Source organism: Gossypium arboreum, chromosome 8 (genome assembly GCF_025698485.1).
Source record: "Gossypium arboreum isolate Shixiya-1 chromosome 8, ASM2569848v2, whole genome shotgun sequence".
Lineage (NCBI taxonomy): Eukaryota > Viridiplantae > Streptophyta > Magnoliopsida > Malvales > Malvaceae > Gossypium > Gossypium arboreum.
The window spans coordinates 20655044-20681890 of NC_069077.1; the positions used below are offsets into that span (position 1 = coordinate 20655044).

General features: G+C 33.1%; 2 protein-coding genes across 3 annotated transcripts; one reads left to right on the forward strand and one right to left on the reverse strand.

Annotated features, from left to right (window-relative positions):
* The first annotated feature begins 745 nt into the window (after positions 1 to 745).
* LOC108469745 (protein TAB2 homolog, chloroplastic) lies at positions 746 to 2809 on the forward strand. 2 transcript variants are annotated; one of them, XM_017770763.2, is made up of 5 exons: positions 746 to 1285; positions 1386 to 1455; positions 1790 to 1961; positions 2143 to 2290; positions 2436 to 2614. In XM_017770763.2, the coding sequence occupies exons 1-5, from the start codon at positions 804 to 806 to the stop codon at positions 2473 to 2475; spliced, it is 912 nt and encodes a 303-aa protein (XP_017626252.1). In that variant the 5' UTR covers positions 746 to 803; the 3' UTR covers positions 2476 to 2614. The 2 variants fall into 2 exon arrangements, with proteins under 2 accessions (XP_017626252.1, XP_017626250.1); XM_017770761.2 differs by having other exon boundaries at positions 748 to 1285; positions 2143 to 2286; positions 2436 to 2809.
* A 36-nt stretch (positions 2810 to 2845) lies between these two features.
* Positions 2846 to 8427, reverse strand: LOC108469744 (uncharacterized). The gene is made up of 13 exons (XM_017770760.2): positions 8158 to 8427; positions 7709 to 8030; positions 6970 to 7147; positions 6832 to 6881; positions 6652 to 6744; positions 6484 to 6572; positions 6188 to 6266; positions 5858 to 5940; positions 5358 to 5436; positions 4526 to 5246; positions 4134 to 4211; positions 3354 to 4002; positions 2846 to 3230 (listed from the first exon to the last, which is right to left on the reverse strand). The coding sequence occupies exons 1-13, from the start codon at positions 8187 to 8189 to the stop codon at positions 3089 to 3091; spliced, it is 2595 nt and encodes an 864-aa protein (XP_017626249.1). The 5' UTR covers positions 8190 to 8427; the 3' UTR covers positions 2846 to 3088.
* Between the last annotated feature and the right edge of the window lie 18420 nt (positions 8428 to 26847).

Genomic DNA, 26847 nt, shown 5'->3' on the forward strand with positions numbered 1-26847 from the left:
TTTCAAATTGGTTCAAAACTTCAAACTAAAGTATGAATAATACTTTTGTAAGCATAACAGTTTGGAAGTTATTTTGTAGATCAAATATGACTTTAAAGTGGAGGAAATTTTAAACAGGTGAGAACCTATTTCATGTATAGTTTGGATTTAATAGTAAAAGAAGAATAGTCGATCTAAATTTTAATGTTACTATATGTTTTCTTTTAATACATCGTTTTTAAATTGTCCATTTTGTAGGTAAAAAATTTGTTTAATCCTCTCACTTGTTATAAAATTAAAAGTTAATATATGATAAAGTTGTAATTTGGCCCTTTAAAATGATCAAAATATTTTCATTCTCTTTAAAAATGATGGAATAAAATTTAATACCTGATAAAATCACACTTTAATTTTCTAAAATTTATGTTTCAATACCAATCCACCTTAAAAAATTTCTAACTGCACTCTTGAAAGGTACACACATTTACAATTTGATCAATGCATTTTAAATATACACTATGTTATAATCAAGCTTTCTTTTATCCTATAAGATGATGGTTAAACTAATAGAAGGATTTTATTGATACAATAACGATATTCTAAAAGACAATTAGAACATTTTGAAGTTCAGGATCAATTTAGAATTTTAGCAATAAATTGGGGATATCTTGTGTGAATTAACCCTTTAAACGGGCTAAGCTCTTGGCCCAAAGTTGAAATTGCTGCTCTATCCAAAAACTCAGCCCATCTCTGCCAACAGATATATGTGTGGTTCACGTTCTACTATAACTGAAAACCCGCCATCATCTTCACACTGCCTTTCCATGGCAACTCTAAGCTTCAATTCCACACGAATCAAATCCCCATCTCTCCAATCCCACAAACCCTTCTCCAAATCCCACTTTTCCACAAAACCCAACAACGTACCATTCCTTTTTCCATCTAAAACCCATCCACAGCTCCACCGTTTTAAACCAAATTCCATATCCGAAAGCTCAGTGTCAGTGCCTGAAGAAGCTTTTGATGACGCTGAAGAAGACGACCCAACTTCAGAATTGAGCTACCTTGACTCGGAGACCGATCCCTCGAGTGTTACGGAGTGGGAGCTGGATTTTTGCTCAAGGCCGATTCTAGATATTAGAGGCAAGAAGATATGGGAACTGGTAGTGTGTGACAGTTCGCTTTCACTTCAATATACCAAGTACTTTCCCAACAATGTTATCAATAGTGTTACTTTAAAAGATGCTATGGAAACCATAAGTGAGGATTTAGGTGTCCCTTTGCCAGAAAAAGTCCGCTTCTTCAGGTCAATTTTACAATCTTCTTGTAACATATATGCAAATATTTACTATATTGTTAGCATACTCAATTATCTTAATTGATTTTTGTTCTTCTTGGATTTATAGGTCACAAATGCAAACCATAATTACAAAGTCATGTAAAGAGCTTGGCATAAAGCCTGTTCCTAGTAAACGGGTGAGTTCTGAATCTTTCTCTTAAAAGATTCTTGAAGGGTACAAGAGAAGTGGATATAGATGCTTGTTTTCCAGTCAAATTTTGCTATCAGTTCATATATTATGCGCAGATTTATTATTCCCTATATACTCATTGAATTTGGAAATTTCAGCAAAAATGGTTAAATTTATTAACTAAAATATCTTGTGATTATTACGTGGAAAGAATTAGCCATGTGATAATATGTTTGTGGCAGAGGATTTTGTAAAATTTAACCTATTAACTTCAGTTTTTAGCTTCTAATTCCAAACATGATAATGTTACTTATGTTAAATGGTTCTTGTCCTTTTTTCAGTGTCTGTCACTGCTTCTTTGGTTAGAAGAACGTTATGAGACTATATACATGCGCCATCCTGGTTTTCAAAAAGGTTCCAAGCCACTTTTGGCATTAGATAACCCTTTCCCAATGGAACTTCCAGAGAACTTATTTGGAGAAAAATGGGCATTTGTCCAGTTACCTTTTTCAGGTATATCTTTCACATCTAATGGCGTTAAACAATGCATTTACAAGGCCTGGAACTGTTTTTCTTGTTATTTAGCTGTTGGATGAATATTTGCGTCAAAGAAGATGATAATGTCTTCATTTCTAAACTAAAATGTTAGTAGTACCCTGCTCCCTTTTCACACCCTTCTCTTGTTCCGTTGTAGCTATTCGAGAGGAGATTTCGTCGTTGGATGAAAGGTTCGTGTTTGGTGCTGGTTTAGATTTGGATTTGCTGGGAATTGAAGTTGATGACAATACATTGATTCCAGGACTTGCAGTGGCTTCTTCACGTGCAAAACCTTTGGCAGGCAGGTTTACCATCTCTTTCAATATTTCCTCCTTTACCATTAGAAATAGCTGTTGGAAGCTTGTTTCTCAATTATTGGCTTCACAATTCAATTATGGGGTTTTTCTTGAAAACTAAATTTTAAGGGTGAATGAAAATGCATTGGTGCAGCTTGGATGAATGGATTGGAAGTGTGTTCAGTAGAGGCTGATACCAGTCGCGGTTGCTTGATCCTATCCGTTGGAATATCTACTCGTTACGTTTATGCAACCTACAAGAAAACTCCGACATCTAAAAGTGAAGCTGAAGCTTGGGAAGCAGCAAAGAAGGCATGTGGAGGATTACATTTCCTTGCCATCCAAGAGGACTTGGACTCTGATGATTGTGTAGGTTTCTGGCTCTTGTTGGACTTGCCCCCACCCCCTGTATAATTATTATCAATTTGAAGAAACAAATATGCACACTTATATTTTGATTCTAAACTTCAAAATATGTTTTGCTGATTATTGATTCCAAGTATTATAACCAATTAGTTCTTTTTTCAAGTTTGATGAGCTGCAAAAAGAGGTAACAAAAGTGAATTTAGATGCTGAGAAGGATGGGATGTGTAAAAGAGAATTGGTCGGTTCCATTCCAACCACTACAATAAGAAAACGTCATACAGCCTTGGATTCTTCACTAGAAAACTTTTAACTGCCTGAAACAAAATGCCTATGCTATAAAGTAACATCAGTACAAAATAAGAGCACTGCCAAATTAGAAAAATGGGGGAACAAAAAATCTCTACAAATCCACTCGCTAAGAACAACTTAGGCCTTTCAGGTTCAAATTTTTGATCTCTTTTGTTTTTGAAGAACAAAACGAACGCCTTGCTTCCCAAGTTCCAAAGTCTTCAGTCTACCATCATCTAGCCTGACTGCTAATGTGGATGTGCCTTCAATGCTGTCAGTAACGGCACCCTTATGCCTGTTTGTTCAATATCAAAATAAATATGGATTTAATTCTGGAAATGTGTCTAAAACAATCTTACAATCTCAAATTCAATAATGAATTCTGCAAAAGACATAGAAAGCAATAGCCAAATTTTACCATGAATTGTCCGAGGCCTGATGAATTTCAACTTTCTTCCCAACTGCATCTTTCCCCAACTTTTTTAAAATCCAACTAGCATCCATCATGCCATCCATTAAACTGTCTTGATGTGATTGTGTGACATTAACATCTTCATCTTCATTAAACAATGATTTTTCCATGAAGGGAGATGGTCTCTTTCTTTTTGACCTTTGGCCCTTTATAGAAGAACTCTTTTCCTCATCGTAATGAGCCTGGGAATTCTGATTGTCAAGAACAGGTTTCTTCAATTTGAACTTAAGAGATGGTTTGGGATCTTTTGGCAAAGAGTTCAAAATAGGTGTGTGACCATAATCTTCACAACTTTCACCATACATATCACCTCTGTCTTCCAACTGCTTTCCTGACACCACCTTACCCCCTCTTAGGGTGGAGACCTCACCTGAAGGAGCAGCAGCAAGCCTATTTCCATCTATGCTTCCTTTGCCCGAGGGAATTCGTGTGTGTTCAAGTGGACCAATTCCATATCCATCAGAACTGTTTGCTACACCAAATTTGGACCTCAATTCAGAAGCTTCAGGCCTAATTTTGCCAAACTTAATCAAATTTCCTTCTCTCCCAGTTATTCTCACACCTCTTGACTTGGCAGAGCGATCAACTCCATCTCCTGCAAACAGAAAACATTTGTACTGTCTCAACTGGGAACATTGAAAAAAACACCTCCCAACTGGTCACCAACGCCAGCAAAAAATGGAAACTTTTTAACACCAAAGCAATGGATCATGATAGCTATATTACCATCACCAGATTTAGCAGTACCATCATGCCGATCTAGAAACTTGTCACCAATTCTATGTTGATTTACATCTTGAACACCTGATATTAGCCAAATATTTGAAGTAAGAATAGTTTTTAGGTTAACACCCAAACCAGAGAAAAAACATTTTATTGCATGTCATCCAGTATCTTGTACATTCTATAAGTAGAATCTTGACAAAAAAATGGGCCAGAGAAAAACCTAAACGAAGATCTTTTGATGCAACTAGAAATATCAAGTAGCAATCTAGGACTTAACACTGACAGCACATCAGAGGAAATGGACAGCTGACTGTAAGAAAAATATGACCATCTTAATATGTGAACATGTGCAAATGCAAGTGATATCATAAACAGAATAAGTCAAGCCTTACCATTGTATGAAGTCACATCTTGATCTCTTTGAAAGCTTGAAGCATCAGACATTGGGGAGTTGGTAACATTTATTTTTTGTGCACCTAGATTTATGACTAATTTCTTAGCTTTCAGAGTCTTTGACTTGTTACTATGTTTTCCATTATCATCTCCACGACCTAAATCATGTGGTTTATTGCTTTTGATTTTAATAACACGAGATGTTCTATCTTCATCACTAACCATCACCTCATCTACCAGCTTGTGTTTCAAAACCCCTGGCTGATTGGTAGAACAAATTCCAGCAACGGGAGAAGAAATATCTTGTCCGTCATTTATCTGAGACGCAACTTCATTGTTCCTGTCCTCACCCAAGCCGTATCCTTGAGATTGTACATCTTGATTCCCCTCAAAACTCAGCTGAGATTCTCCTTTGCTAATGAAAGATGCTTGGTATGCCTTTTTCTTGGGATACTTTTTACTTGAAGATTTTTTTCCATATTCTTTGTTCTTCTTCGGTGATTTGTCAGCAAGCCCTTTAAGAGAGAATTTCAGGGAACGCCCAAATTCATTTTTCGGCATCATAGGACCATTTTCCTCGTCATCTGAATATGGAGAGATGGAAAATATTTCTTCTTGAGTTGGCAGCCCTGCAGCAGCTCTCAGGCTAGCTATCATATCTTGATCAGCTATGTCTCTTCTCTTCCAAAGCTCTCGGACAGCATCCTCAAGATCTGTAACCTGGTAAAACATTATGACAGCAGTTGTAAGTTGAAAAGAATTCTTTGCCTATCTCCCTTCTGAGAAAGAAGAAAACAAGAGGGAGAAAGGAACCCTGCACTGCAAAGCTACCTGGTAGCACTCTCCACGACAAGTTGCACATTTATACTGGAGATTGCCATCTACTTGAAACTGCAGATATCTTTCATCACTGCAAAATATTTCTTTCATAAATAAAAAGTATCCAAAACTTGTGTGGCTATTATAAAGCTGAAACAAGGCACACTTGCTTCTTTCACTAGAGTACTAGAACTTTTACAAAAAGGAAACACCTCATGCAGAGCATTTTACAAAAATCTTAAGAAATTTAACCACTTATTTTGACGCTATATATTTACAAAGGAAAAAAACCACGGGACTTGATGCATGTTGAAAAGATGATCCATCAAAAAAGACATAGGCCTCTGTTTGAAAAGATGATCCATCAAAAAAGACATAGGCCTCTGTTTGTGTCAAACTCAACATAATATGACAGCAACTGCCCTCTTCAAACATGTTAAATAAAAAATAAACAATATAACATAGAAGAATTAGATTGGTGATCCTTTGAAAGTACAAAGGTAGAAAGGAACCTGATGCCATCACAGTGGCAGTGCACCCAACGCTGGCAAACATCACAGCAGACCATGGGTGTTGATTCAGAGTCCCTGTAAACCTGTAAAGTTGTACCACAATGCCTAGTAAGTTCACCTTTCTAGAAAATCATGAAGCATGAGAGAGTTCACATGGCTAATATAATCAATAAATAAAAATAGTTCAGAATACCGGTATTTCTTGTTTTTTCATTTGAAGAAACAACTTTTAGGGAACAGATTCATTCAAAACTCTCTACGCTAGGGGGGTATGTAAACCTTAAATCAGACCCCCTAAACACCATTAATAACCAGAAAACTGGAATTTACCTTCAAACATACAGGGCAATAATTTCCCTTCACAAACAACCTTCCACAAGCATCACAACAAGTGTATCCCAAGAACCACCTGTGAGATATATATAAAAAATAGATATCGATATTATTAATACTAAAGAAATGCTTCTCAAGAAGGTCAGGAAAAATCATTAGCTATGCAAGCACTAAAAACAAAAATGGCATATTAAATAGTTTCAAAAGCTAAGAAGAAAATTGAAGCATAAATCTATATAGAAAGGAGAAATTTTCAGTGCAAAAGCTTCGTTTCTATTGGCTGCTAATCATACCGCACACTTAAACCATTTCCAGGGACATTGGATCCACAGCTGTGACACCTTGTATGTTTAGGGCACAAATATGGCCCAGAAGAAACATTCTGCACAATCCAGGGATTCTGTGAGCCATTCTATTTGTAATCGAGGTATAAAAGTAAGCGCAAGCAATGCACATCCAACCTTATGCGACGGATGTTGGCAGTAGCAATGATATGCACCATCACACCTTTTGCAGAACATGAGTCTAGTTGGGTCTCCAGTACTTCGGCACACCTAAAGAAAGATCAGTAACAATGGGTGCAACCAAGAATTTTGAAAATAATAGGGTGCAAATGTGTACTAATATGCATAACAAATTACCTCGCAGGTTCGACAGTAAGGGCACGTCCAGGAACTCCAATGAAACAGATCTACAATTATGCCAAATGCATAAGACTGCACTATAGCAGTAGCATAAGATAACAGCACAATAAATTATACCAACTCTATGTTTAGTACCTCTATGTTTAGCCCAAGATTTCAAGCAGCTCCTGTGGTACTTCTTGCCACAACTTCGACAAGAGAGCATCCTTCTTGCCCTCTCACTTCCTTCATTTTCACCCAAAAAGCACATGCGGCACATTACATTCGTGTTAGATTGACCTTGCTCGTCCAGAGCAGAACTTTTTAATGCAACCTGTAAAGTAAATAGGACCTCATCACTTCTTGGAAAGCCCAAATACAAAAAAAAAAAAAAAAAAAAAGGGGGAATACTACATAGAATAGTAACCAATTCCAGCATAGGACCCTTACTTTTTCCTTTCCCCTTATCATTTTACAAAGTTTTATTTCCAATCAAAACCAACTCAAAATTGAATCCTTCTTTCTAATTTACCTCAAAATCAAGAACAGTATTCCTGAGCTCACTACACGATGCAAGGTTTACAGAAGTCAAAACCATGGATCACTCAGATTATAACATACAGACATCAATACAAGACAAACATATGGACTGTTTAAATTTGAATTAAGTACAAAACGAACCACCCAAAACAGAATCCAACCCAAACAGACTTCAAAATAAAACTTAAATAGAGCATAAAAATTTGCAATCGATATATGGCCAAAATTTACCAACATAAACACTCATGTAGCTGAAGTTAAACATCATAACCCCTAAATGACAACAAAATTCACAATCCACTACATTCCACCGAAACCCAAAATGAAAATTAAGACACAAAAGCAAGAAAATTACCGAAATATCACCCGACTCAACCCTCCTAGCATAATCCTCAGCCGCCACCATTGCCGCAGCAGCCTTCCTCTGAAGCGAGAATCGCTTCGCCTGAGCCGACTCCTCCAAGGAATCAGCGCCGCCGCCACCGCCTCCATCCCCGGCAGGAACCGGGGCGACTTTAGGTACGGGGACCTGCACGGTCCCCTCTCGAGAAACCCTAACGCCCCAGGGGTCTTTCAAGAAGCCCTGGACTTGAACCACTTCCTGCAAGAAACCATCCTTGGAGTTTGTAGACTGGAGATTCCGAGGAAACCCTAGCGAACAGAAGCAAATTCGCCGACTACAAAACAAAGAGAAACCATAAACATTAATACAACAAGCTCTCGAGAGCAAAGTGAGAAAAGATAGAAGGCCCCCTTTTTTTTTTTTTTTTTTTCCTTTTAGTGTATGAAAAAAAAATATTGTACCATGTAATTGGGCAAGCTACGTGAAAGGCCATAGTGAGGGATTTTGGGATTTTGAATTTTTTTTTGAGTTTTTGAGAGATTTAGCGATCTCGCTCCCAAAATTATTAAAATTAAAAAAATAATAATTAAAATTTTAAAAAAAACAACTTTAAGAAAAATTAAAAAAAAATGGGTCTTTATTTTTATTTTTCGGCGACGTTAGGGTGTAGCTCTGCTTTCTTGGTTTGTGAAATCTGGTTTGGTTTGGTTTGAATTTAACCCGAGGGAGATGATGGGGGTTACCATACCCTCGAGTTAGATCAAAGTAAACCGGCTAATTTGGTATCTCGTGAAAAACTTTACGATCTCAGTAGACCAATCATAATCCACCATGTCAGCTTCTGAATCCATGGATTATTTACTTTAAGTTGGCTTAGCGTTTTTCAATATTAAATAATTCTGTGCCGAATCTGATTTTTAGTAAATTTAAATATTTTTAGTTAAATTACCAAGGAGAATATTTGATAATTTCATGAATAATAGTATGATGTTTTATCATTAAATAAAATAAAAATGGTGAAACACTTATTATAAATTAATATTAATAATTTTATTTAAATATATTAATTATAAATAAATATAATATCTTAAATTCAAGAGTTATTAATATTTATTTATAATCTACAAATTGCAATTAATGTTTAAATAAAGTTAGGGTAAATTACGTAAATGGTCACTCGACTTTAAGAATTTATAAAATCGTCATTCGAGTTATCATTTTTGTTTGTTTTAGTCTAGAACCGTTAAAACACTAACGACTGCTAACGTGGCCGTTAATTTTTTTTTAGTTCATCAATTTAAGCGATTGATGTGGCAATGACTCCTCATTCCCTTACCTTAACTTCCGGGTCTGTTAGCATCAATTCTCGTCGAAGGTTTTCCTTCTCCACTCCAACGCAAAAGACTAGCGGGACCAAAATGCAAATCTCTGCACAGACCTCTAAAATCATCTCCCCTGAGTTCATGTTGGTTTCATCTATGATCAACCGTCACTATAGTTCCAGCAAAAACTAACAAAAATGATGACAAATAACCTAATTTGTGTTAATGCGAAACTTCGATAAGGAAAATATTAAACACACAAATGAAACATGAACAACAACTCAAATACAAAAATGAAGCAATAGGATAAGGCTCCAACACATGTATCAAGCCATTATCTTTAAGGTTCTATTCGCCCCCACCTATGCTCGATGTGTAAATGAGTTTCAAGCAAATAAACCTCGAGAATACAATGAAACCTGATGACTATTTGCGTTTTGCACAGATGAAAATAGTCCACTAAGCACTGAGCAAAGTATAACAAGAAAATCAATTTCTATAAAAAAAATTCTACAGTAATTTTTTATAGAGCATTTTAATAATAGTAGAATATGCAGGAAGGATAGAAAGAACTTTTAAAATTTTTTGGTATATCTTCCAAATGAAATTTCACTCCTATTTATAGGAATTCTCATGTCTCTTCATAAAGACATAACTTTCAATAAATGTCTTTTCCGAATAATCACATCTTTAAAAGACAAAATTATTCAACTAATATCTCATAACTATTTAAGTAATATTGCTTGTATGGTTATAATTCTTTGTAAAAATCAAATGATATAACTCTTAATCAATAACCAAAAGATATTACACATTTTCATATATAATTATTGGAACACTATAAATATTTGAAAATGTTCCAACAATTTCCCCCCATTTTCAAAATATTTTAGATTTTGATAATCTTGCAAATCAATTTGCATAAATGAATGTGTCTTACGATTGAACCTTCACTTAGTGAAAACATGTTAAAGTTAATCAAAATTTCATGCTAAACTAAGCTTTGTACCAACTACTCCATTTGATTAACCGAACACATCTTACAGACTCACACAATAATTTCAACACCAATCAATGCATAGTATCTAGGGACACTATTATGACAATGTGTTTTTGTCTTCTTTTCATGAGTGTTAAAACCAAGCCCTTGAGCTCCTAAAAGTAGCCACACTTTACACTGACATAGGTAGATCCCATAAAAAATGTTCTCGTAATTATAACACTCTAACATATTTATGTTATGGGTCCATTAAAAGTACATTACTCATCCATTATTTATCATTACGGGTACCTAGCAGTTTAATCTTAGAATGGATTTATTTATAGTGCTAACAGTCACATACTAATGATGTATTTTGTCTCATTGAACTCAAGATTTGACTTTATCAAGTGCTGAGTCGAGTTTCCATTATTGTGACTCTAATTAATAAGCTTGAGTCCCATCCCTTTTGAAGTCTTGTCGACTACATTTGTAATGACCCGACAATTACGGTCATCGAAAACTGAAGGTTTAAGTCATTATTTCCGTAAAAAGAATTCGTAAATATTTATTAAAAATATTTACGGATGATAGTTGAGTGAATTAAGAATAATTAGGAGAAAGGACTAGGTTGCATAAAGAGTAAATGTCTAGTTATAGACTAAAGAAAAGCTAAGGGACTAAAATAGCAATTAGACCATAAGGTGACAAGTGTGTGATAATAGTAAAATACATGTGGGATTAAAATAAATTGTATAAGTGTATGATTATTAAGTATTTGCTTATATTATAAGTTAATTATATTATATTATATCATATAATTATAATCCATTAATTAAATAAGAATAAATAAAGAAAATAAAAGAAATGAAACATAAAGAAAAAGAAAAAGAAAGGCACAAATAGCAGGGAAAGAAAGAAGGAAAAAGGGAAAGAAAAAGAAAAAGAAAAGGAAAATTTAGGGTTTTAGAGTTTCAAGCATGATTGGTAAGTCAATTTAACCTCTTTTCTTGCAATTTAAGTGTTTTTGGAATCCCAAGACAAAACTTTACATGAATTATGTTGAAAATTAGAAAGTTAGTGAATTTTTAAATGTTGATTGAATTGAATAAATTGAAGAATTATAAGTTCTTTTGATAGGAATTCAAGTTAGAAGGGAAAAGAGGATTGAATTGTAAAAAGAGAGATAAGTTTTAACATAGTAGGGATTAAATTGAAAGAACTTCAGAATTTATGTTTTATATTGAATATTAAAGGTTGGAACTTGCTTAAAATAGATATGGAATGAAAAATAAAAGACTAATTTTGAAGAGAAATGATGGTTATGGTGATAGGACTAAATTGGAATTTATGTGAAAGTTATATAAAAAATAAAAGAGTGTATTACTAAATAACATACATTGATGATTTCAAATGTTAATTTTTCCGTAGCTAACGTAGCATCGAAAATGTCATCAAAGAAAAGAAAGGAGAAAGCGAACGAGGATATCAAGTAAACCCGAGCAATTACGGTTTGTATTTCTATAAACTAAACTTAATGCATAATTATTATTATCCCTAAAATGTATAGTAGATGAACATGAAGGTAAGTACATTTATTATTGAATTATGAAAACCCTATTAACAGAGTCGGGCTAGTCGGATATAGTTGGCATGCCATAGGATTAGAAGTGTTCAGGGATATTCCGGCTTTGTATCGATAAGACACTATAAGTGTCGACCACTATTACTGTTCCGGATTTGTTCCGAAGAGGTACTCTGTACTTGACTGTTACTATTAATGTTCTGGATTTGTTCCAATGAGGTACTCTGTGTACACTACTGTTACTGTTACTGTTACTGTTACCTCTACGGTGTATTCCGGCTTCGGCCGATGAAACACTGTATACTATTCTGGTGTGTGGATTAGATCCGTGTATCCATTCAGGTCTGAGTTATGTTAATAGGGGTAAATGAAGGTACTAAAGACTGACTGTTTCTGATTAAGTGATTTTACTGAATGTTGACTGTCATCGAATAATACGAAAGATATACTTAAATTGATTAACAATATTTAAGTGCTATAAGTTGAAGATAAGTAATGGAACCTTTAAGATGATGGAAATGGAAACTTAAAGTCCAAATACGTATATGACTATTTATTGCTTTAAGTATTAGCTTATAGAAATACCACTGAGTGTATACTCATTGTCACGGTTTGTTTCGTCGCGAGTTAGGTACAAAGTAGATATCGTTTGAAATCCAAGCCAACTCCGTACTCAAACATTTGGTGATGTATCTTATCTTGAGAAATGACATGTACCTAGGTTGTTTTTGAAGTTATTTTGTTTATAAGTGATGTTGGTGAAGAATGTTAATAGGTAGTTAATAAAAGTAATGTGTGTGTTATAATATAGTCCATTTTGAATTGATTTGAATGGTATTTATGTACAATTTTTGAAGTTACTTTGTTTAATGGTTATTGAATACATGTGTTAGATTATTGTATTAATGGTTTTAATGAATATTAGGTGTGTTTTATCATGTTCTGAATTGGTTGAAAGATTGTATTTAAATTGTTTATTATTTAAGGTTTGCAGGGTTGGTAAATTTGAACTATAAGGTTCATTTTGAGATTTTGAGTCCACACGACTTATCACACGGGCGTGTGATCAGACTGTGTGAGACACACGGCTTACACACGGGTATGTTGATAGGCCGTGTGTCCCCTGTATCCTTAAATGTGAAGTTAGGATAGTACACGGGCAAAAGACACAGCCATGTGTCTTGGCCGTGTGAAGGACACAGGTTTCAAGCACGGTCGTGTGTCAAAAACATGTGAAAATGGCTTTAAAATGGTGAAAAATCAGTATACCATACAGCCTAGCCACATGGGCGTGTGCCTAGGCCGTGTGCCTCTCTAATGTTTAAGAAATTGCAAGTCAGAACTGTCCATGGGCTGGCCACACGGCCATGGGAGCCACACAGGCTGGCCATACGGGCGTGTGCCCCTAACTTCAAGCAAAATTTTTTCAAAGTTTTCCAAAGTTACCGGTTTAATTCCAAATTATTTCTAAAGTATGTAATGGACCCCGTAGGCCCATATTAGGGTCTTTATGGTGGAATTTGAATGATTTTGATTTTGGAATGCAAATTTATAACTCGGTTTTGTATAAATGCTAGGGTATAAGTCCGGTAATGCCTCGTAACCCTATTTCGGTGACGGTTTAGGGTTAGGGGGTGTTACAACATTTCTAACTAGAATTTTTGTCAATAGATCTTCCAAGTTTTCACTTGACCTCACATAATTAATATTGATCACTCCATTAAAGATTAATTGTTGGACATAGCTATGTCTTAATCCAATTTGTCTAGACTTTCCATTATGCTATATGTATTTGTTAGAGTAGCATCACTATCACAACTGATAGAAATAGATGAAATTGGTTTAGGTCATAGAGGTATATCATAAAGCAAATTTCTTAACCATTATTCTTCTTTAGATGTAGTAGATAATACAATAAATTTAGTTATCATAGTGGAATCAGGAATACATGTTTGTTTATCGAAACCTCAAGAAATGACACCTCCACTGAGAATGAAGATTCGTCCACTAGTAAAAGCATGATCTTTCTAACTTGTAATCTAACTAGCATCCGAATACCCTTCTAAAACAAAAGGATATTCATTATAGCATAACACATAGTTAATAATTTTCTTTAAGTACCTAAGTATTCTATTCAAAATTTTCAAATTGAAACTACTTCATTTACTTGTGTACCGACTCAATTTCCCAACAGCATATGCAATATCTGGTCTTGTAGAAGTCATTATGTACATGAAACAGCCAATTAGACTTGCATATTTCAATTTACCAATTTTCCTACTAACAATAAATACTAATTTTATTTGAGGATCCATAGGTGTAGATGTTGGTATACAATTGAAAATATCAAACCTTTTAAGCACATTTTCAATGTATTGTGATTGTGATAAAGTTATAGTGCTTTCCTCTTAGGTTATTTTAATCCCAAGAATAACATCTGTTATACTTATATCTTTTATAACAAATTTGCTTGACAAGAATTTCTTTGTGTTTTCTACTTATTCCAAATCTGTGCCAAATATGAGCATGCCATCTACATATAAGCAAATTATGACACCTTTTTCATTTTTCAAATATTCTATATATGCACTTATCAGATTAATTTATTTTATAGCCATTAGCTAGAACAACCTTGTTAAACTTTTGGTGTTATTATTTTGGTTCTTATTTAAGCCCTATGGATATTTAACAAGCTTAAATTCCTTATGCTCCTGTCTTGAAACAACAAATCTTTCCAATTGTTCCATGTACTCTTCCTCTTCTAATTCACCATTTAAAAATGCAGTTTTAACATCTATTTGGTGAGTCTAATCATAGCAATTTTTGCTACTGGAGCATAGGTATCAAAGTAATAAATACATTGTTTTTATGTAAAACCTTTGGCTACCAACCTTACTTTAAATTTATCAATGGTTTCATCGACCATCATTTTCTTTCTCAAGGTCCATTTACAACCTATTGGTTTGGAACCTGATGGAAGATCAACTAAGGTCCAAGTTTGATTTCTCATTTTTGAATCCATCTCATTATTTGTAGCTTCTTTCCAAAAAGCAGAGTTTTGAAATTTCACTGCTTATTTAAATGTAATAGAATCAGATTCATATTATAGCAATAAGGTATCTTATTGCCTATACTTTTACATTTACCTTTACCTTTTACAAGGAACATAATGAAATCTGGTCCAAAAAATAACCTTTTTAATCCTTTTACTTCTTCTTAATTCTTGACAAGATTCATCATTATTATCAACTTGTTCCAATGGAATCTCATTATTATTTAAAGAACGAATTAATTGTTATAATTGTAATTGTCTTGAAATAGAACTAAATTTATTTTCATAAAAAATGTTGGAAAAATGGGTTTGAAAAATGTAGCGGAAAATAAATTTAGAGAAAAACCAGAGTTTTAATTTTTTTTTTCCAAAACAAGATCTTGGTTGTGATATCTAATAATAATAAACATTTAATCTTTTTTTATTCGTCTAAGATTAGCGTTGTGACCGAGTAGTCTTCTTCACTATCCTCAAGCTCACGTTTGTCATGTATGGGCTTGCTTCAAATAAAAAAATTTCACAAAAAATTACTAGTGAGGTAATTTTGTAATTTCTCTAAACTTTTGGATTAAGTTGTAAATCAAAAAAATATCTATAGAATTTTTCTGAAATAATCTCTTCAGAGAATTTTCTCTCTACAAATTTCTCTTGAACTCGAGTGTGTGTAAATAATGACCCAATGTTCTCTTTATATAGGGAGAGTTTAGAGAGTTCAACTATAATTAAACTTAATCACTTTAATATTAAATTTAATCTAATATTTATCTTGATTTAATATTAAATCTTAATAAAATAATAAAATGTTTATCTACAAGATAAAAATTAAATTAAATTAAATATTAAGATATCACTTCAATATTAAATTAATAAAATACTATTAAGTATAAGTGTTAAATTTAATTTAATATTAAATCTTATTAAAATAATCAATGTTTATTTACAAGATAAACATTAAATTTAATTTAAGCGCTGCAAAAAATGCCGCTTTAGATAGTGCCGCTAAAATTTGCAATGTTTATGTAGTAAAACGCTGCAAGAGTGTCGAGCATGTTGTGACGTTTGTAGCTAGAAGCGCCGCAAAAGATTATGTTCTTTAGCGGCGTTTGTAGTAAAAGCGCCCCTAAAGATTATGTTCTATAGCGGCGTTTGTGGGAAAATGCCACTAACATTAACAGATTTTACCAACCTATTTTATTTCATATAGAACCCGAATTTTCAACATATTTTCCAGTAACTTCAAATCCAACAACAAACTTCAAATCTAAATGATACTATTATGAAAGGAATATATATATGATCTAAATTAATAACTGAAATAACAAAATATATTTAAAAGTTATATTGTTAAGATATGCTCACAATAAGAAAACAAAAGTCTAAGATGATAGATTTTGTGATTGATTCTGCTAAAACATCTTCATCATATTTTGAAGTTGTAGCTGGAGTTCGTCATATTTTCTTATTGCATTTGCTGCCCTTGTTGCTGCCTCTACTTCCCTCACTGTTGCCTCCACTTTAAGTTGTAGCTAGAGTTCATTATATTTTCTTTTAGCTTCTGCTTCTCTCGATGCTACTGCCACTTTAAGTTGAGCAATTTTCTGAACTGTGCTCGTTTGCATCTGAGCCATCTGGTCTCTTAATCTCTGAACTTCAGCTTGAGCCTGATTCGCCGAAGGCATGTACTGCTGTGAGCTGGATCTAAAATATTGGGTTGGGCTAACGAAAGATCCTTGAAATCGAACTCAACCATACCTTTTAGGACCCAAAACTACAGTAATAACTTGATTATCAATGTTGTCTAAATTAACAGAACTATCATTTGAAGCCGTAGTTTCATATTCCGCCCTTTTATTCTTTAGTTTCTCCTAATAAATCAATTAAAGAGTTAGAAACAAAATATATAATCAAACAAATGCAACATAACTTGGCATTATTTGAATTACAAACGAAGAATTCAACCATTATAATTAAACATGATAAATATTTAAAATAATTCAAATTTTATTAAGTAAATATACCATAATTTCTGTGGCTTCAACGGTCATAGGAGATCTATATTTCTTTCTATGTGTAATGTCAAAAAGCTGAAGGAGTCCAACTTTTTGACCAGACGACAGTTCCTACACTATAGTAGGAAAAATATTATTTAGTAGAAAGTAATTAATATTTGACACAATTAATAAATTCAAAATACCTTGTCATTAGCTACACAAGCAAAACTTTTTGACCCAGTTGTATGCGTGAATTTTTGTTTTTTCCTACTTGTAGTTCCAACTCGCTCACGATCCTACATTATGAAATTATTATTACATATATCGTAAATACTATAAATCGAAATAATTATAAGAGTTTGGAAGTACGTATTACCTCTCATTTCTTTGAATTCCAAAATCTAACTGCATCTTTCCATTGATACCTCAGCATTCCTAGCGGGACATTTCGTAATTTCTCTTCAAGGCTTATATTTTTCTTAAAATATTCCTTTTTTAAAGTACATTTATGGTCTCTCCATTTCTTTGCTAATGCTTTCTTCACATAATTATTCGAGACCTCTAAAACAAATCTTTCTTGCAAATAACACAAGTTTAGAAAGTAAATATAAATGAAAATTAAACCAAAGTATTATAAATTATATTCACGTTATTACTTTAATATTATCCAGAGTATGATTTTTGTTACTATCAGGCATATGATGACATGACTCGTAGTTGATTGGCAACAGATTGACATTTCGTGCTATAATTCCCAAGTATCCTGCTAAAACTCGAGCTTCTGATCCAATAGACTGACCGTGACTGTTTCTAGATACTTTGACACACTCCACAGAATTTAGATTGTATAAATCCTTTAACAGCGTACGTTTTCAAGTTTTGCGCCTCCCACTATTTTCAATTAAAAAAATTGATTATGATAATATAAGAATTTGAAAAAAAATCAATAATAAAAGTCAACATACATGTAAATTAAAGTTAACATTACTTTGAATTTCTACTGGATCATCAACTGTATTCGGAACATTCGAAGACCCAATAGCAGTCTGTTGATCACTATTTGTTTCTTCCGAATTTGGAGGAATTTGAATAACATTTAGATCTCGCAATCTTCTTCTAGGCATATTATCTACAAAACACATAAAATAGTTGAAATATTAGTAACTAATTACAAAAATAATATTAGGCATATTATTTTGGAAAGTTATAAACTAATAGGAATTTTGAAATGCATATAAGTAATAAATTTACCACAACCAAATAAAAAACAAGCAATTTCAAATTTTGGCAAGTATCTAATTCAATTGTTTTCTAATTCTCTATTTTTAATTAAAACATATAAGTAATAAATTTACCACAACCAAATCAAGTAAGCAAGCAATTTCAAATTTTAATTCAATTAACTTAAAACATGTAAGTAATAAAAGGTATTTACAAATGCAATTAAAGAAAGCTTAAAATGGAGTTATTTGACTAGGCAATCCAAATGAGCCCATCGAATACTTCTTTTATAGGAATCCAATTCACTATTTCAATAAAAAAACATAATAAATAAACGATAAGATAAATTGACATTAATATATATTAATTCATGTTATTTAAATTTATTGAATCCCAAGCACTTAGATGCATATGCAAAATTCCAAATCGGTGAATGCATAGTGGAATTAAGTCTTGCATATTTACCTGAGATGCCGCACTCAGATCTGAACTCTTCTCAACTATTAACTTAGAACAAAAAAAAATAATACACTCTCAAAAGACTTACAGTTATATTACGAGCTATGTTATTCGGACTCTAATGTAAGTGACATAAGTGATTTCAATTTTTTTTAAAAAGTTACATATATTTGGAGTGCTTAGGGAAGATCATATCACTACATTCCCCAGACCAATGTCCGGACATGCATCAAAACATGGATGTCAAACACAAATACTTTAAGAAAAAATGAAGAGCCGGAGCAACAGTATTTAGATTCTAACCAAATAAAAAAGGCAGAATAAAAACGTATTAAGTTTAAAAAATATATGGAAACTGGATAATTTAGTAAATATTATACCTAACATTTTAATTATCTAATATAAATCAACTGCATAAGCTCGTGTTCAAGAAAGCATCAAAATAAGAAAGGAGAAAGGAAGAATTATTACATGTTGTAAAGTTTCTTCATTGTTTGAAATTATGCATATAACATCACCACCAATAACTTCAACCTCCTGTTTGCCTTCTTTAAAGTATTGAACAGTTGACTGTATCCAAAGATTAAGATTTAGTGATGGAACAAAAAATCTGTTCGTACAAAGAATTGAAAAGACTCTTGGAAACTTAATAAGCCAAGCTAAAATTATCTTATTTTAACAATAAAATTGCAACAGCAGACATATAACAAGCACTTAAAATCTAGTTTGGTAATTGAGATGCCTAAAGTACTTCAAAAAGTTAACAAAATGAAACTTATAATTGACATTGACCACTGTTATACCAAAAATTATAATGCATATAGACATGTTATATAAGTACCACATCAAGCATAACTAATTTAAATTACTAAAAAAACCAAAACTAAGATTTTAAACTAAAACTAGATATAAAATCATGCTTAGCTGGTTTCTCATCATTAAGAGAAGAGAGTAACAGCAAAAAATGTTTGCCACCATATATAAATGGTAGCAAATGCCTGGTTTGCAATTCAAGTATTGAACAACCAATAGTTAAAAGAAATGTCATTTACCACAGCTATAATATTTAGCTATTTCACTTTTCTTGCAAGGCCTTCCTGCAACATGTTGACAACATTAATTCCCATACGTAAAACATATTGTCAGAAAGTGTTTCTGAAATGCAAAAGTTAAAAGAGGTAAGAGTTTAGGTTCTATTTAAAATTAATAAAGCCCAATAAAATTGTTACTCAGACTCAAATGAGTTTTGGACACAGACATATGTATGGCACAGGTATGTTAATTTCTTTCTAAGTTTTTCCATGTATTTTGATTTTGGATGGTTCTTAATGCATCATATCCTAGTACCCATGAATTAGTCTAAGGCAGGCCTAAGTGTCCGAAACATGTACTTCATGAAACAAAAATAAGAAATGGCTCGACATAGAAAAAAAAATATTAAATCAATAAGAATGAACGCAATAATAAAAACTCAAAAACTTTCTCAGATACAGTTTTGCAAAACTTACATGTACAAATAAAATGACTTGAAAAGATAGTAATAACTTATTCCAAAGAAAGTTTAACAACAAACTCTACATAATATGCCATTGTTTATCAAACATTTCAATATCAAACACGAAATAGAATCATACTAAGTTTATTGCCTTTCTATAACAAATCCTTGAGTAGAGGATTGTCAAGCAGCGATGGACGGAGCAGCGCCAATGAAGAAGACGAAGATCGATGGCAAATGCACTGTCGATAACGATGCAGCAGACGGATGACCGGACAGACAACCAGCAATAGACGGATGGGAAAGAAAAAATTAAGTTAGGGAATTGGGGAAAAAACTAAGTTAGGGATTTGGGGAAAACGATTTGGAGGAATAAGGGTTAGGATCAGTTATCAAAACAACACCATTTCAATAAAAATTAAAAAATATTCAAGGCATTTATGGGCAAAATGCCGCTATTGCTTTACCTTTAGCAACGTTTATGAGAAAAACGCCGCTATCATTTTTAACTTTTTGCGGCGTTTATGCAAAAACGCCGCTATTGTTGTTATACCTTTAGCAGCATTTAGGGAAAAACGCCGCTAACGCTACTCCTATTTGGTGTACCTTTGCGGCGCGTAGCATAAAAACGCAACTAAATATGTACTATTTGCGGCCTTATTTCCACAAACACCACTATATAACGACTTATTGCGGCGTTTTTCAATTAGCGCCACTAATGGTATATATTTGTGGCGTTCTTCAATACAAATGTCAATAAAATTTCAATCTTTGCGGTATTTTCGATCCAAACGCCGCTAAAAGCTTAATTTGCTGTAGTGATTGTATCATTTCAATATATCCTAACTGTTCAACTAGTCTACATCGGGATACAATATCAAATATTAATTAAAAATCAATGATTGGCTCATGGTAAGTAACAGTGAGTATAACATTAATGAAATATTGAATAGTAGAAATTAATTTGATTTGAAGTATGAATTCATATGAGGGAAATGATTTAATTTTATTGTTAGTAATTTTTTTTAAATTCTTGTTGTACTTACTAAGTCTTTATAGACTTAACGCGTTTGTTTTTCAACACATAGGTAAAGTCAGGTCTGATGAGTTATAGATAAGGTTGGGGACTCCCCAACTCATCACATCCTCAAGTGCCAAGAATTTATGTATTAAATTTTGGGTTAGCATGGCATGTACATAGGTGTTAGTATAAGTTTCTTGTTTGAAGGACTAAAACACAAACTTTGGAATTTTTGTTTTATTTGTGTTTAATGAAAGTTACTAGCACTATTTGAAATTATTTTCTAAGTATTTGATACATATGTATACAGAGTGTATGAACAATTGATAAATGTTTTTGTTTTGAATTGGTTATGATGGTTTCGGACTGGTTTGAATTGGTTTTAAAGTGTTAAAATGGTTTAAACTAATTGAAGGGGGTTTTAACAAATTTTCCAAGTGTTCTTTTTTTTTTTTACTAAAATTAACTCAAGGTATTGATACCAGGGGGTCAGGTATCAAAACCTGTAGCTTAATTTCAAGTTTTTTAGAAAGAAAATGTCAATTTAGTATCAATACCATACTTTGGTATAGTATGGTATCGATACCCAAGGCATGGTATTTATACCTTCATAAATTTTTTGAAAATTTTCAATTCCAGTAGTTGATTTTGGTATCAATACTTGTCAGGGGTATAGGTACCTTATGTTAGGCATCAATACTTGCCTCGTGTTTTGATTAAAAATCATATTTAATTCATTTTCAAGCATAAACGATTAATCGATAATGACCCCAAACATTAGAGGTAATAATTATTAAAGTGAATAAGTTTAATACAATATTTAAATATTCAAAATTTATTAGTGTTTAGCCAAGATCACTTTGGCACCAAATGTAATAGTCCTATGCCTTGTCCTGAGGGTTGGATCGGGTATTAGGTGTTACAAGAGCTCAGTCACGATACTATAGTGGAATGATTTCATGACTATATGAGTTTATAATTAATAGGCGAAAAGCTGGAACCTAATTATAGATCATTTGAGCCTTAATCATATATGTCCAATCGATCCCTCCATTAGCTCATTGAAACAAGAAATGAATTGCATCTTGAATCAAATTAATAGAAACGATAAAGTTAGAGAAATGGGTTACATTCGAAAATGAATATAGTTTCTCATTAAGTATGGAAATAACTTGAGAATTAATTTAAGTTTTTTGAATGATTATTTAATTAAATAATTGAAATTCAAAAATGAAATGAAATTAATTGGTTATTGTGAATTCGTTTTGTCACACATGGTTTCCTTTAGATCTAAAAATTAAGAACAATTAGAGGTTAAATTGAAAGAAGCCATAAGTTGGCAACCCTACAGAAAAATTAAGAAAAGTTAGTAATTGATTTGGACATGGTTGAAATCCAATGTTGGTTTGGTTAGAATCAAAACCAGCTAGTTCCTTAGTGGGAGACAAAATTATTACCAACGGATGGTTTCTATGGGGTTGATAATCGAGCATAAAGGGCTATAAATACCTAGAAAATGACTTCTTAGGGAAACTTCTGCTCAAATTTGTTTCACTTTCTTCTTTTCTTCATCCTCTTCTTGGGTTGTTTCGAAGAAAAAATAGTTATGAGAAGCTCTGCATGGAGTAGAAATCATGAGGTTCGAGTCAGAAAAATAGAAAATTCATTAAGCTGGTAAGGTTCTTAGTCTTTCTATATACGTAAGGTTAAGTAAATGAAGTTAAGGGTTTTCAGAACCATTTTAGGGGTTCTGTATGTTTCTAGAAAACTGAGTTTTAAGTTGAAAATTTTAAGTTTAATTTATGACCTTGGTTGTAATGCTTAGCTGCCAGGAGAATGGAAGCTCTAGCGTCCAGAAAAGCTAAGCTAAAAAGGCAATAAAGCATCAGGTAAGTTTCTATACTCTATTTTCTAGGGCGCTGTATGTTGACATTAATATGCGTTAAATTCAGAATGAATTCCACGATGATGTATAATCTCTGTTGTATGAGAATGCTTGTATACATAAGGTTGAATAGGTTTATGAGTGTCCACTAATATGTGGTAATGTGGTAATGAAAGAAATAATTATAACCTTATGCTTGAAAGGTAGCATATGAAATTCTTTTGCTTACAACATTTATTCTATGTGAACCTAGACTCAATAAGCTTTAATTTCATATTTTTTCAACCTCTAATTCGATTTCCATAAATTATGGTGAATTTTCAAAGTCGAACTACTACTACTGTCCAAAAACTGTTTTAGTGCAAAATATTGTTAGCTAGTTTATAACATCTTCACTACATTTCATTTAAACCTTATACACGCCAAATAAATCTTTAAACATAAAACAAAAGCTACCAGAATTGATCTGGATAGTGATCTTTGTTGCGATGATCCGATCTACCAACTTCACTTGAATTCAATCTACACAAAGACGTCAAACACACATAGATAAGCTTATTGAAACTTAGTAAGTTCATAGGTTCAAAAGTAAAGCTTACCAACAAAACATTTCCAAACAATAACAAAACATTTATTAAACTTCCTTGCCATCCACAACCATTGTTATTATACTTCACATAGTTGAGCTCAACATTAACTTCTAATCTGTCTCTTTCATTTTAATTCACACCTCATGTATAAATTATTATCAAATTAGGAAGCGTCTTGTGAAATTGAGTATGTCGTTTGCTCAGTGCCACAATTCACAACTCAGTTTGATTTTCTTCATTGAAATACCATACGAACATTTCACAACTCAGTATGGGAATGCCATACCTACAGTCACATTTTTACCATGATTTAATCATGGACTTACATTCACTTCACTGTGCCATAACTCAGTATGGATTTCCATTGAAATTCCATATATACATTTTGCCATAACTCAGTATGGATTTCCATTGAAATTTTATACCCACATTTCACATTTTATCATGGATTAACCATGCATTTTCTGTCAATTCATCACAAAAAACGTACTCAATTTCTGCGTTTTCCCTAATTTGAATTTCCACATTATTTTTTTTAATAAAAAATTTTCACAATCCATAGTAAATTCATACTTAATAACACATTATATCATTCAATAATTCACAAACAAACATGTAAATTCAACCATATGAACTTACCCGGCTAATTTGTAGAAGATATTAAAATTTGAGGACTATTTTGCAACTTTTTCTTTTCCTCGTTTGTCTTTGGATTCTTGATCTATAATATAAAATATTTCCACTCATTATCATTTATTTCATTTCTATTCACTTCACAATTTATGCTCTTAAATTTTTAAAATTTCACTTTTACCCCAAAATTTATAATTTTTACAATTTAGTCCCTGCTCAATTAACCAATCAATTGAACTATTTTTTCTCAATTAACACTTTATTATATCATTAGAAACTATTTCATAACCTTCAATATTCATAATTCCAACACCAACCTCTAATTTACAACTTTTTCACAATTAGGTCCTAAATACCATTTCTTATCAAAATCACTTAATAAAACCATCTTAATATGAAACTAAAACTTCAATTTCATGATAATTCATCATAAAATTCCCTTACTCAACCATAGAAACTTCAAATTTCACCCACCAAATGAAAAACTAATAAATTTTATAAGTGGACCTAATTGTAAAAGTCATAAAAACATAAAAATTATTAAGAAAAAGCAAGAATTAAACTCACATGATGTAAAAATATGAAAAAAAAGCTTTCTCCAGACCTCCTATGGCATTTCGGCTGAAGAAAAATGATGATCTATCTAGATTTTTCACTTTGGTCTTTATTTTATTAGTTAATTTTGCAAAATTTCCAATTTTGCCCTTATTTCCCTTATTTTTTTGCTGATTTTTCTACCCTTACCGTCCAGACATCTCACTTTTAGGCAATTTCCCTTTAACTCCTCCTTTTTTAACACTTAAGCTATTTAATCCTTTTAGCAAGTTTTGCATTTGTTACAATTTAGTCCTTTTTATTTAATTGACTACTCAAACATTAAAATTTCTTAACCAAACTTTAATACTAACTCAATAACACTCCATAAATAATTTTAAAAATATTTATGGCTCAGTTTTCAAATTTGACGTCTCGATACCTCATTTTTGACCTGTTTGACCTAATAAATTCTTTTAATTCACCAATTTCACTCCTTCACAAATTCTTCTAAATTCTCACTTGACTCATAAATATTAAATTACTATCTTGTTCAATCTTACTTGTTGGATTTAGTGATCTCAAATCACTATTTTTGACATCACTAAAAATTAGGCAGTTACACCGGGCCTTATGGATGGGACACTGCAGTGTTCGAGCATCCAGTTTAGGAATGAAAAAATTGAGGAATGGACAGAGGAATAAGTAAAATGGAATTCCTGTTAGATATCATCATACAGTGTTACTATGTGCAATCGTGATGTACGAAGCTCTGAGCCTTGTAAGGGGACACTTAGGTGTTCGAGCGTCCAGGTGGATATGAGATAGATTGATTTCGATGATTATAAAGTGCCATAAAGCAACACCGCGATGACAGTAAGGTCCTACGGGGCAACACCTCAAAAAAGTTTTAACACGTAAGACTATAGCTCGGAAATGGAAACCAATATAGTCCGTCGAGACAGTAAATACAGGGTAGTCCGTCAGGACATTAAACATGATAATTTCATGCGTAAGACAAAAGCTTGGCTATGGCATATTATGGAGTCTGTCAGAACACTAAACACGAGTGGTCCGCCAAGAGAGATTTTAAGAAAAATGCGAGTGTTGGAAAGTGATAATTAATAAGCAGATTATGAGGAATCCATCGATCAAGGCAACGATAGTAGATAAGGAACTAGTACACCAAAACAATAATCAGGAAAGCTGGTGAGACATATGGATGATAAATTAGCAAGTATCAAACATGAGAAATGATGCACCCATGATGTCTAGTGTGAAGACAATTGAAAGAATGTTTATTCGAGGATCACAGATAAGGATCCACTATTAAGAGCCGCCAAGAAGTACTCAAAAAAACTTTGTATGTTAAAATAAAACCCTGGAAGGTTAATAGGAGTTTTGCCCCAATATAAGGCTCGTTGATGCCAAAATAATGTAGAGAGGATTGATCATCAGTACCCCAAATAGACTAATCAGTAAAGAAGCGGTTAGATAGAACCTATCTATAGAAAAAGAGTACTAGAAAGGATAAATTGAGTGACAGATATGTCTGTTAAGACTATGCCTCTTTAGAGGATTATATTGCGAAGTACCCATGAAAGGGCTAGTTTTGTAGGGAATCATCACATAAGCGAAATCGTAAACTCAAATGGTCACTCAGGTGACAATCTAATGGATATGGTAGGTGTAACACGCCTCACCCGTATTCAATGCCGGAATAAGGTTACGGAGCATCACTGGACTTACAACACAATTACACAAACTTTTCACATACATAATATCATTTCATACATTTATCATTCAAACTCAATCAATTTGTACCTTATATGAGCCTATGAGGCCCTAAACATGCATTGGGATTGGTTCAGGACTAAACCTATAACTTTTAAAACATTTGGAACACTTAGAAAATTTTTCTCAAAATATGGGACACACGCCCGCATGGCAAGGCCGTGTGTCTCACACGACCACCAGACACGCCCATGTCACAGGCCGTGTGGACATTCGAAACGGGAGCACATGGCCATGTCCTAGCCCGTGTCCTACCCCATGTAACTCTCTGACTGGGGTCACACGGCCAACATACACGCCCGTGTGCCCTAAAAATGGCCACACATGCCCGTGAGCCAGACCGTGTGCTAGGCCGTGCCAAACCTGTAGTGTATACTACTTATGCCACACGGCCAAGTCACACGACCGTGTGTGAGGCCGTGTAAAGCATACTAACTTGTTTTCAAATTCAACACCAGCGAACACACGGCCGTGTAAGGTGACCGTGTGTCACACACGGCTGAGACACACGCCCTTGTCTCTGCCCGTGTGGACAAAAATAGGCTTGCCAAGCCATCTTGCTGCCCAATTTTTGTGCATACCTATACAAT

Bases quoted from the DNA above. Each gene is read 5' to 3' on its own strand.
- LOC108469745 (XM_017770761.2), top strand. From the start codon at position 804: ATGGCAACTCTAAGCTTCAATTCCACACGAATCAAATCCCCATCTCTC. The intron at 1,456-1,789 runs GTGAGTTCTGAA...TCCTTTTTTCAG, and splicing joins AGCCTGTTCCTAGTAAACGG to TGTCTGTCACTGCTTCTTTG. The intron at 1,962-2,142 runs GTATATCTTTCA...GTTCCGTTGTAG, and splicing joins TGTCCAGTTACCTTTTTCAG to CTATTCGAGAGGAGATTTCG.
- LOC108469744 (XM_017770760.2), bottom strand. From the start codon at position 8,189: ATGGCCTTTCACGTAGCTTGCCCAATTACATG. The intron at 6,745-6,831 runs GTAATTTGTTAT...ATCTTTCTTTAG, and splicing joins CTTACTGTCGAACCTGCGAG to GTGTGCCGAAGTACTGGAGA. The intron at 5,941-6,187 runs GTAAATTCCAGT...ACAACTTTACAG, and splicing joins ATTGCCCTGTATGTTTGAAG to GTTTACAGGGACTCTGAATC.